Here is a 13,401-nt window from a genome sequence, read left to right on the forward strand (position 1 = left end):
AAAACAGTCTTTTATCTCATTTAGTTAAAAGAGTTTATTAGCTAACAATGAAAGTTGTTTAAAAAATGGTGAAGACTGAAGAAAGGTTAATTTAATGAGCAAAAAGTGAATACAAATTATGTTTTTAAAAAATCAACCACAAGGTAGATTATATAGATAGAATTAATAATTAGTATTCCCATTTTGGCAGAAGTAAAATTTGTTCGTTTTGGGCAAAAATAAGGAAGAGGTATTGATTTATAGAAATTGTTTTTTCTTTCTCCATAGGCCCACTGGGAAGGCCTCACAGGCAGGATAACTTTCAACAAAACCAATGGCTTAAGGACAGATTTTGATTTAGATGTTATCAGCCTCAAGGAAGAAGGTCTTGAAAAGGTGTGTAAGATGTTTACCTCCAAAGTGATGGGAAACAAAAGAAAAACCCATCCCCTAAAATCAGTAGTGTTTTCAATAAAATTTCATGTGTTACATAAAACAATATACCTGCTCTCATCTTGATATCTGGTTTCAAAGACTTCTAGTAAAAGCTGTTGTACTGATGTCTGACAATTAGTGTCCTTTTAACTGTGTGCTTCTAGCCACATTCTCACACTCAAGAGTACTGGGGAAGACTGAATAGCTGGGCCTGGAGTCATGCGTTATTATACTTTGTCTTCAATCTATATTGACTTTAATTTTAGTTGTGATTCCAATCCCATTTTCTACCATCATGTGTGAACCTGTTGGTATGTGTATTTGCATTTTCTTTACATCTTACTAATTTAAGAATAATTACCTCTATCAGAATGAAACAAAATAGCTTCATTTTGGCAATCTTCTGTGTTTCAAGAGGGAACTTTGATTCTTTCCTTGGAAAACACGTTTTTGTCTGTAAGTGGTACTGAAATATTAAGGATAGGTAGTCTGACAGATTTGTGTTTTCTGGCATGAATTTTTGCTGTAATGATGGAATGGAAGACCAAAGGAATGAGAAATCCCCTTTCCGTGTAGCCTAATATTGTCTGTATTTGAAATAAAGGCCTTTGGAAACACGTACAGATATCTGGCCTGCCTACATGACACCATGATGATCTGAAATCGGATCATCTTCCCTCTCTTCTCCAGCCATGCTGCCATGGAGAGGCAATGTAGGAAGCTGCAGTATCTCACATTATTGTGATCAGCAGACAAAGATTTTGCAATTTGCATCTACGTTACAGTTTGTGTTTAGCTGTGGTGTTCAGTGTTCTATAAGCACTGTGTTTTCCTTTATCTTCAGATAAAGTTTTATCAGCTATGGCTCCAGGGTGATATTGTGGCCAGAAATAAAAAGAGAAATTAAGGAAGGGACCATGCTACAGGGTCGTACTTTTTTTCTGAAAATCGTTGAGTGGAGAAGCTAGCATAAACAATGTATTTCTCCAGATCTTTCCCCCTCAGTACTAGTTTGCCCCCAATACTTGAAATATTAATATTCTCTTGCTAGAAAGATTTCAAAAAAGTTCGGAAGCCATGAACTTGCTTTGAACCACTTACATAGGTAACAATATTTTTGAAAATGTCCAGTGGCAAACCTGCGATTAAAGGACTATACCATATTTTAAAATATTCAGCAATCCACTGACAGTAAGGATTCTTCCTAGGAAGTATTCCAAGAAGGCAGCTCTGGGAACTTAAGGGGGAAAAAATATATATGTATAGTAGTAATTAATTTGAAAAGCAAATTAGCTTTATGAATGAGTGGAATAGGTGCAATGCAATCTGTCTTCCTTACTGAAAACATAAATGGAAGAACTGATGACATGGGAATAGCTAAATTAAGTCAGTAGTGGCTGAAGAGTCTGCATCTAAGTTCTTACTGTTGAAAATGAGGAAAGAAGTCTCTCTAATCTAGGATGGCTTTTAGAACATTGGGTAGCATTTGAGAATCATCAAGCAACATGGGTTTTCTGGAAAATAAAATCTCAGTTGACAATTGGGAGATATGTACCCCACTGAAAACAAAGAAATAAATCAGGAAGGTGTACAGAGATTAGAAATATGGGAAGAAAATAAAATTTAACAGGAAATACAGTAATCTAAACCACATAATAGAAAAAAGGAACTTGCTAAACAGTAATAATCAAAGGTATGTAAGAGACAACAGGAATGATTGTAAAATTCTATGGATAATGAGGAAACACTAGCATGTGCTTGAACTGTGTATACAGAAATCCACAGAAAAGGAAGATACTTTTCTACTGCCTTCATAGCTTATTTTGGCCATTTGGTAAAGGGATGTGATAATATTAGTTTTTCACCAAAATATGCTAACAATCTTTAGAAAGAGCAGTAAGAATTAGTTACTATGTATTAGAAAAGTATATGAGTTAGGAAAGTGTTAGCAAAGAATGATGAGGAATGCTCTACAGATTCAGTTTCCATAGAGTGTAGTGATATGATGTTAGGAAAATTAAGTTGCATGCACATTAGATTGAATTGCTTAGTAAATATTTTGAATGTATAGGGTATTTTACTAAGAAAGAGAAATCAATGCTGAAAAATAAATGTTTTTCTGTGAAGAAAACTTGGTTACTCTGAAGGATTACAAATCCTATTTTTGAATCCAGGGTGAGTCATTAAACTGTAGAGCAGGACACTTCCTAGCAGAAAGAGTACATTTTAGCCAGGGTTTTTTTTTTATTATTTATTTAAAAGAGCTGTCTTAGATGTTTTGGTGGTTTTTTTTTACCCACAAGATTGTCTTCTGTTAAACCTATGATGAATCCCTCTCCCGTCTCTCAGTCCCATACCTACATCACACACTTTTCCTCCAACTTTCTGCTACTCTCACTTCCTGTTCCTTCCCTTTTTCCCTGCTCTCCTTTTCTTCCCTCTCTCCCTTCCCCCCTCCCTGTCCATTCCTCTTTCCATCTAATCCCTGTCCACTTGTCCCTCTTCACCTCTTTGCTCTTTCCACTTCCTGTCTATTATCTTCTTTCTTCAGGAGTCTTTCCCCATCTGTGACCTTCTCTTGTATGTTCCTGATGTGTTTTTCCAAACCACCATCCTGTCAAGCTTCTCTGTCTATGTAGTTAGAGTTCCTGAGGTTTTGTTCTATCTATGTATTTATTGATTCATTTTGTGGTATGAGAGGAAATAGGGAGATGGAATGCAATCTGTAATGGTCTTGTGACAGAATGGGACATCTTGAGGAGAAAAATATTCATGGAGTAGACAAAAGAGAGTTATTGTGAAGTATTTTTGGAAGACCTACTTTTTGAGATTTTGTAAAAAAATGTCCTATATAAATTGCCTGGTTGGTGTAATGAGAAAGAAATCATGTATTTTATGTGCAGTGACTGCTGAAGTCAGTGATAATAGAAAGATTGCTCACTGATTTAAAAAAGATGCCATGTGTGATCTTAGATATTACATGATACCTGTTCCTGAAACTGTTGAATGAGAGGTGATAATCAAGTATCAGTCAATAAGAAGTATGCTTTTCCAAATAAAAATTAATGTCTGACAAAAATGATAGCTTCTTGTAAGATGAAGATGACAAAACTAATAGATGATTGAAGTGTTGCTAATGTAGTATACAACAAAATTTGCTGACAATCACTCTGGACACACTGAAACTATTTATGTTTGAACACAGTGAAAATCCCAAACTTTGGCAATCCAGTATAATAAGCAAATTATCATTTAAATTACAATCAATCAGTATTTACACTGAAGCTGCATTGTGAGGAAAATTATTTTATACTTTAGGGAGATAACAGATACCTGAGTTTAATACCACTTTTGATATGCAAATTTGTCACTGAAGAAGAATCACATTTCTTGAATAGAGATGTTAAGAACTGACTTGAAATATTGCTCAGGAACCTACATACAGAATGAATATAAATGACCCAAAATGAGTTGTGATTCATTGTCCAACATATCAATGTAAGATCTTGCTTTATTTAGTATCTTCATTAACGACCTGGGAAAAAACAGCAAGTGGCATAAACAAAGGGTTTGATAAAATTTAGAGAAAAAAGTGTTTTTTCTTTAATCGGTCTACGGAAGCCAGAAATATTGGTATTAATATGATATTTGGCAAAAGAGGCAAAATAAATGAAGCAATTCACAAATGGGATATAGACATAAATAAGGAAGAAATATTACTCCCACTAGAATAGAAATTATTTTCTTGATGTAATCACCACTATTACTAATTAATCTACAAAATATAATAAAGAAAAGATAGCAAACTGTAGACACATTTATGAATTCTTTGAGGATTGAATACAGCTTTGATTTTGGCTGTATAGTTAGACAGTTGGTACACTGCAGAAGGGCAGTGATCCTTCCTGATGCAATGCTTGTGGCACTTTACTGTATTATTTATGTACACTTTTGATTGTCTCAGAGCCAAAACGCCATTATTTTTCTTAGGAAAATTTTGAAGGAGATTAAAAAAGAAAACTTGAAAAAATACTTGCTTACTCATAAATTGCTTTTACCCAAACATGCTTAAGTAAGAAGCTGCTTTAATCATTGAATCATCATAGAATGATTTGGGTTGGAAGGGACCTTAAAAATCTAGTTCAGCTGCTACTGCCATGGGCAGGGACATCTTCCACTAGACCAGGTTGCTCGAGGCTCCATCCAACCAGGCTCTGAACACTTCTAGGGTTAGGACATCCACAACTGCTCTGAGCAACCTGTTTAGTGGCTCACTACCCAGAAGTAAAGAATGTCTTCCAAATATCTAATATAAACCTGTCCTCTTTCAGTGTAAAACATTACCCCTTGTTCTATCACTACATGCCCTTTTGGGGGATAACATCTCATGAGACTGATGCTCAGTAAACTGCTCTAGAGTACATGTAAACAGTGAATTTTAAGTTTCAGGAGCATGCAATGCTTTGGTTTTGGGGTGATGGTGAATTTTGTACTGGTTTTGGCTGGGATAGAGTTAAATTTCTTTATAGTAGCTTGTATGGGGCTATATTTTGGATTTGTACTAAAAAAGTGTTGATAACACACTGATGTTTCAGTTATTGCTCAGCAATGCTTACACAGCATAAAACCCTTTTCTTCTTCTCAGCCTGCCCTGCCAGTGATGGGGCTGGGGGGGCACAAGGAGCTGTGAGGGAACACAGTCGGGACAGCTGACCCCAGCTGGCCAAAGGGATATCCCAGACCATATGACATCACACTCAGCAGTAAAACTGCAGGGCAGAGGTTGGTGGGGGTTGTTGCTGGTTAGCGACTAGCTGGGCATTAGTTGGTTGGTAGTGAGAAATTGTTTCCTTTTGCTTCATGTTTTCTTGGGTTTTATTTTCCTCTTTTGATTTCCCCCCCCTTACAATCTTTTAATATATATTTTTTTATTATTAAACTTTTTTTATCTCAACCCATGGGTTTTCTCACTTTTAGCCTTTCAATTCTCCTCCCATCCTACTGGGAAGGAACAAGTGCTTAATTGCTGGCTGGCAGTAAAACATGACAATTATATTGGATTGGTCTTGATAAGGGTAGTTGCTTTGAAGAAAGTCTGAGTGTTACTAAGAAAAGACTACCAATATGATATTTTTTTTTTAAATAAATAACTTGCTGAATTGTGATTGGCTAGAAACATATCTTTACTATGTGGCAGATTGCATTTTGATTTTACAGAGGAAACATGCATTTTAGACACACTGTAGGAGATAAACTAGGATCATGCCGTATTGTTGAAAATAAATGGGTTGAGGTGGCTACCACTTCTTAAAATACTGAAATTGACATAGCTATTCTAAATATTTACCTGTGAACTTTTTATTTGTATGCAACTTTAATTTATACTACAATCATTAAAAATTTCTAAGCCTGAATATGCCTTTCAAGTTACATTTATGCTTAACTTTATAGATCAGTTCAGAAATAGATTGTGTTAATGGCCAATAACCTTGAAAAAAGGAGAATATTGATAAGGTTTGCAAAGCTTTATGTCCTTAAATGTATTGCTAAATGTCACAAAAATCCAACTAATACTTCCCAAAGAGACTAGTAACTGAGTTGAAGTCCAGTATAGTTTCCTTCTTAAATTCCTACTTGCTGAGCAGGCTATATAAATTTTATGCAAAGAATTACTGTAATCAGTGCTCTCCATCCTAGATAGCAGTCCAAGAATGTATCATAATTATCTTTAGTTATTCTACTATATAAAACTATAAAAGGTTTAAACCCCAAATTATACATACATATATATACCTATACAAAACTGTGTAGTTTTCAGTACTCAGAAGTTGAATTATTATTTATTCTGATTTAACAGGTCTCATATTTTAGCTTAGTTTTTATTATTTGGTAAGTACTTTTTTCCTAGAGTATTATTGCTTCATAAATCATGCCAATTACATTTCACTATGAAATTAATATTTTTGGAAATAAGTGCAATTGTAATGATCTTTTTTTGGAGACCGAATGCAGAGAATACTTGAACGTGAAAGAAAAAAGTAATTTTAAATTTGTGTGACCATTCACCAAACTTCATTATTTGCTGATTTCTGTCTTTTGGTAATGACTGATTTTTAAACACTTCTAGTAAGATTTAGTTTTGAAAATGTACTATTATAGAGTAGTCAGTATTATGAGTGTTATTTAAGAATTTTTCTTCAGTGGTATAGGATTGATTAGGCATTTGGAAACCTCAGGGTGTACCTGGTTAAAACTGCATGGCAAACTAATAATAAAAGACTCTAAAGAGATGATGTCTTCATAGACACTGGCAATTTTCTAATCAATACAGATTCTGAGAAAATTATGACTCTACAGTCAGATTTTCAGCACATATTTCCTAGTTTTGCTCTTTATCTATCTTTCAGTAATGACTGTCTCAGTGGTCATAATCTCCAACAAAATGGAAAAGATTAATTTACTGTTCGTTTCCTATTAGTAAGTCTGATAGGACTTACTAATTACAGGTTTACAGGTTTAGAACTTGTTCCATCCAGTTATGTAAAGAAGTTATGTTGCCTTGCCACCATTGTCTTAGAATAGATGATGCAATTTAATTAAGGCATTGCAAATTAAAACCAGATTTATTTTTTTTTAAATTACCAAATCACCAACACCCCCCATCCCCTACCCCAAACCCAACTAAAAAATAATTGTGGTTTGTTAAAGCAACAATGAAATAATGGAAATGTCTGCCCAAATCTTCTGCAGGACTGAAGTAATTGGATAGTTACCTAACAGTTAAATACATGGAAGCTTGGATGCAAGTATTTAATTACTGAAGTGTAGTTGGGAAACTGTATTCCATGTTCTTGAAGAGCACCCTGATTGTTATGTTACAGAATATTCTATGATATTTGATGATGAGTCTTTTAGTAGCTTTTGTTGGGATTGTTTGAACTTGAATAATCTGATTCTTGACTAAGCTAATTCTTTGTATCACAGAGATTCTTTGTCTCCCTGTGGAGCACAGTGTCAGCTTTGTGGGAACTCCTGGTCTGGGTCCTGTGCTATGGATAAGTGTTAATGTGTTCAAATTGGCATGCTCACTCCAGAAAAGTCTAGCCATTTAGGGGACCTGAATAAAAGAATAGGGGGTAAAGGGCTTAACAGCCTCCCTGTGACTGTATTTGCAGTGTGAATATTCTCTCTAAGGTGTATATTAGAGTATCAATTTGTTTCACTTTTTAGGAAAACTGGGAAGTTTGTTGGAAATAAATGTAATGCAGTAGAAGTAAATTGTTTGAATTGCAGTTATATGTAGTAGGCTACCTTGATTTGCTTTTTCTACATATTTAGTATTTAAACTTTTCTATTGAAAAACACAGTAGCAATTCTATTCTAATCAAAAGACTACTTTAAAACTAAAACACTGCTTAAAAAAATAGAAAAGAATGAATTTGCTGCACTGTTTATGCAGTTTTCACTGGAAGAAGTGTGATTTAGGAGCTATATATATCAGTAGTATATCAGAATCTGTGGCATGTCATTCAGTTTGAGCTCATTAATAAAGATAATAATGTCTTATTTGGAACATATAACTTTTGTTCCATTTCTTAGATTTCTGGTTCATAAAAATAGCAATACAAGTACAATTAACCTCATCTATAAATATATTGCGATAATTTATCAAGGAAGAAGTTCCTTTTTAAAGTAATGCTGTTGATAATTCTTATAAGTCTATATGGATGTAGTTAGATAAACCCCAAACTCTAACAGCTAATACATTTGCTTGTGGCTGTGGCTACGTTAAAAAGGGAGGAAGTGTTTTACTAACTATGTATTAGCTTTTATCAATATATTTTATCAATATATCAAATAAATAAATTTGAATTGAGAACTTGAATGAAGTACATGATTAAATGATTTTAGCATTTGAAATTGATCAAATAAGATTATGATGGTCCCTTAGAAATTTTTCTGCTACTTGTGTACCTGAAGTTGAATCTTATAGAGATTAGTCCAGCTTCAATTATGTGAAAAAATAGCAGGGACAGGCTCAAGTTCTGGTCTTTGTCATTCCTTGTTGCTTTATTCTAGTCCAGTATTTCTTTGAAATACTATGATTGCCATAATTAACAGAACATTGCAACTAAAAGTTCTTAATCTGTTTAGTTTCTTAATTGTGGACAAACTGCAAGGCTGAACATTTTGGGTTTCCTAAAAATACTTTCAGGTCACCAAATGAAACAGTATTAAAAGAGTAAATGAAAAAAAGTTTTTTTTTGGTAGAGGTTTGTTTCAGTACTTTGAAATGATGTATTAGATGTTATTTTCCAATTATATTTCTGAGACACACGTTGTCCTTTTGCCCCTTCATGATTCTTTCATCGGTTTACAAGCTACTGAATTGCCAAAATTCAAGAATCACAGCCATTCAAAGGAGTGACTTCTTGGAACAGAAGAAAGATAAAATATTTATTTCTGTGGAACAGAAAATTGCAGAAAAGGAACAAATTTGACTTTTCTTTATTACAACTTCTGTTGATTCATGCTCTGCTGTATTCTCAGTTTCAGAAATGAAACTTTTTATTTAACCCGTACCACACTGCATCCTGAACTTACTTGGCAGCCATACTGCAAGAAATCACTTAAAACTATACAAACAGTTTCTCAGGAATCAGTTGAAAATTTTTAAAATATATATATATATATATATGTGTTTATATGTACTTGAATACATACAAACATACATATATATAGCCAAAACTCACAGAATTTAAAATTTTCTGGCTAGATTTAGTTTTACAATATTATAGAATCATAGACTCTTTGAGGTTGGAAAAAACTTTTAAGATCTTTACGTTATATTATGTATATTTTTTAACATTTGAAATTATATATAAAATCCTGCCTAAAACCAAAAAAAGAAACATTTTTGGGGTTTTTTTTAGGCAGTAATACAAATATTCTGATGTGAAAAAATAGATTATTGTACTTACTGCTTGCCCATTTTAGTTGTATAGTGATGAAATTGCAGATAAATGATGTAATCATAAGCCCCATTACTTATTGTTTAGTATGTGAGATGTCCTTGACTTGAACCTTAAAGCATAATCCTGGGCCTCCTTACTTAGATAAAAATCCTCTTGACTTTACTGGAATAAGAATTTCAAGGTATAAAATGTCTGTAAATCAATTAAGTTATTACACTTAACCCACTTTCAGCTTTTTCCGTTACATTTTCCCCAAAACATCTTTTTGCTCTGCTCTTCTATCTGATTACAGAAAAGGGTAAATCCTGTAGAGACAACGCTCTCTGCTCTGCAAATGAATTTCAACATAAGTGCTAAGTTGTCTTCAGATGTGGTTTATCTTAGAGAATGAAAGTTAAATTGAAAATTAGGTATTCAGAGTAGCTTCAGACATTCTGTGCAACATTTTTCCACTTAATGTCACACTTCATGAAATACACTTTGAGGTATTGTGAATCATATTTTAAACAAGCAGTCTTTAAATGTAATGACAGCCAATAATATAACAGGATTTATAATAAATATTACCTTTTTTTTTTTTTTTCCTGTAACAATCTGGTTTCCCTTATAATGTTCTTTTCTAGATGTGGATATGGAAATCTTACACTGTAATTTATTGTTTTGTAGGTTGGAACTTGGGATCCATTGAGTGGCCTTAACATGACAGAGACTCAGAAAGGAAAACCAGCAAACATCACAGATTCCCTGTCCAATCGCTCTTTAATTGTTACCACCATCTTGGTAAGCAATTATATTTGCTTTTCCAGAAATACAGTTGTGCAGGAAAGCTAATAGAATATGATATACTAATTACAACAGTAATGAACAGTCTGTAGTATATGTTACACTTAGAAATTACTCTGTCATGAATGAATTCCAGTTGCCAAGCTAGCCATGGATATTTGTTCTCATCTAAATTGTAAGTAAGTTATCATGATTTTAGAATTATATTCGTTGATTAATATTTTCACTTTCCTTATTATTGGCTAAATTGTTTGGTTCCTTCACAAAGCTGTTTAGTTCAGCACCATATGAGAGGGCAAAAGGTGTTCGTTTAAGTGTTTGGGCTATTAGCCAGGAAAATTTATTGCTTTCATTTGTTAATCTTAACACCATGATATTACCTCGAAGGAAAGTACAACATATTTAACATTTATTTTCATCATCGTTATTACTTAATTATTAAGTTGAAATTTTTGATCATACAGAAATTTAATTAAGCTATCATTTGAACTAGATCAGAAGAAACATTTTAAGTAACTTCTTTTTCATTTCCATTGTTGACAAATTCACAGTGGTGAATGAGGTATTTTTTACTTATAGTTACATATATTTAGTTATGTAAAATTGATGTTCACTGATTTCCACACTATAATTTTGGAATAGTAATTTGAATTTCAACACAAATGAAAAACTTTTTGAAAGTGTGTCTGCTGTGTTTGTCTGCTGCCAGTGTTATTGTGAATTCGCATATATTAAAAAAAAAAATTCTTTTTTACTTTTATTCTTTTATTCTTTAATAAGGTTTATATACCAACATATATTTTGATATTTCAGGCTAGAATGGATTTTCTTAGGTACATAGATACATATGCCAGTGTGCTTCTAACCTTTTATATAACATAAGCCATATAATTTTGTCCAGTGGGTAACTTTTTTGTTACTTGTAAGGTCTGGTTTTATTTGAAGATTTATAAATTATATAAAATCTTCTGAATTACTTTATTTCATTGATTCCACTAATTTAAAAATACATACCTGATATATAAGTGGAACATGAATGACTCACTCTTTCAGACATAAGTTCTTATGCTAAGGCCAGCATAATTTTACCACAACAATCCCTTGTACTGTTAATTACCGTTTATAAACATATAATCTCTTGGGTTCCTTTTAATAAAATGTAAATGGACATCTTATAGTCTCTTAAAGGAAAAGCATGTTTTTCTAGGGTATTCGTATGTCTTTTATCTTCCCACTGCTCTTCACAAGTTTTCAACTTTTGTATATACAAGAACTACTGGATTACCAAGTACTGCTTCTTAGTAATTCCAGTTTACTGCCCCTATACTCCTGTTACATTTTATGTGGATATCCTGCCTAGGATTTTTCTTGGAACATTCCACTGATATATAACTATATTTCACGTTTTTTTCTATTTGCTTCCTAGAATCACTGCTTTCCAGAGTATAATCTTATTTCTATTAGTGACTAGTTCCCTTCATTGCTCAGTACTCAACCAGCCTTTTTATCATCTGCACACTTCATTAGCAATCATTGTATACTTGATTCCAGATCAGTGCTAACAATACTGTGACAAGGATCAATCTCTGCAAGATTACATAGAAAACACTCTAATAATTTGGGGTTTTCAAGCTTATTTATGTTTTAACATCTATCTATTGATGAGATCTGAGGTCATATACTGTATATATCATATTGATTTTGTATAGTGATACTTACATTTGCATCATTTTGTTTGAAAGGTAAGCTGCACAAATGTAAATAGCAGTGCTGTGAATGAGAACTGATTTTGGACTGATAAAGCTCACAAAAGTAGATTCCTGAGATTTATAATAGCAGCTGCTTTCTATAACCAAGAATACCCTTTCTCTTAAGGGATAATTTTTGTTTAGTGGTGATGCATAAACATCTGTCTTCATTGCACATATCTAAATAAACTAATAAATAAAAGAAATATGAGGACTTTAAATTGATGTTACAAGTTGCTCACTTGTAACTGCCTTTTATACTTCAGTTATTGTTCAGTGAAGGTTTTGGTAATTGCAATAACTCTTTTCAGCTATGACAGCATTGTAAGAGTAGTACTCAATAATGAAATGAACCAAAAATTGTTGTGGTGCAGAAAGCACATGTACTAGCCTGTTTTTGTAGTTCTATCTTTTTGTGCTTAATAAATAAATTTCTGTTGGACAGAAAGCATATTACTGAATATTCAGTCTAGAAAATACTGCTTTAAAAGAAGGCAGCTCATTCAAGCTCTCTACATAATTTTTCTATGCTGTTGTTTTCACTTTAACAATTCTCTGCAATAGTCTATTGTATACTGCCAGCTGTGGAGTCTTGATCAGTATTCTCTGCAGTTTGCTTTAACACTCACTTCTTTTTTAGAGATCCCAGTCTTTATTTTTCATTCTGTCTTCTGAAATTCTGAACGATACCTTTTTCCTCCTTTATATTGTAATCATTAAGATCTTTACAACTGGGAGTATACTCTGCTTTTCCAGTGGTGGCTGAGTCTAACAAAGATGAAAATATATTGATAGGCAAATTAATAATAAGTGAACTGCAATTCATAAATTCATCTACTGCAAGTAAGGATGAAACTATGTGGTCTTTTCTATCTCAGGCTCTTCATAGTTCATGCTATAGCTAACCATCTGAAAGATTATTCCTTGGTTTATGAGCAAATCAGTAGCTCTATTCTAAAAAGGGGTCAGGGTTGCCAGGACTTCATCACTTCTCAGAAGTATACTGGCATGTAGTTTTCGTGCAGAAGCATGTCTGGTTTCCAAGTTCTGGTCCCGTAGCAGCCCAAATTGCCAGCTGAACATGTGTAGTGAAGCGATAGTCAGATTTTTATGGGGGGAAACATTTGAAAAATAATAATAAAAGATAGATTTTTTGTATCTTTTATAACCATAGCAACTTTGGATATCTCAATCTTTTTGACACTATTATTTTATTTTATTTTAATGCCATCTGCATTGAAACTTCAGAATTCCTTCTACAATTGAAATTCTACATTCTATTTTTTAAAAAAAACAACAAACAACCAACAAAAATCCTTTCAAGTTCATTATAAGGATTTCTTATAATTTGGTCCTCCTAAATTGACTTTGTTATGCAAGCTATCAGAACTCTGATTTTATTTTTTTTCTTTTGATCACAGGTATAAGTATCCGAATATTTTTTTCTTGTACATATTCTAGCATTACTGTGGAAGCTGTTT

The 13,401-nt window shown here is 33.0% G+C and overlaps 1 protein-coding gene across 1 annotated transcript in view; it reads left to right on the plus strand.

Annotated features, from left to right (window-relative positions):
* Positions 1-13,401, plus strand: part of GRIK2 (glutamate ionotropic receptor kainate type subunit 2) — a 415,942-nt gene that overhangs the window by 226,581 nt on the left and 175,960 nt on the right. Inside the window, exons 9-10 of the mRNA XM_037392944.1 lie at positions 268-375; positions 10,056-10,169. Coding sequence (XP_037248841.1) covers positions 268-375; positions 10,056-10,169 — 222 coding nt within the window. The remainder of the gene's footprint in view (positions 1-267; positions 376-10,055; positions 10,170-13,401) is intronic.

The sequence above is a fragment of the Falco rusticolus genome, chromosome 6, assembly GCF_015220075.1.
Source record: "Falco rusticolus isolate bFalRus1 chromosome 6, bFalRus1.pri, whole genome shotgun sequence".
Lineage (NCBI taxonomy): Eukaryota > Metazoa > Chordata > Aves > Falconiformes > Falconidae > Falco > Falco rusticolus.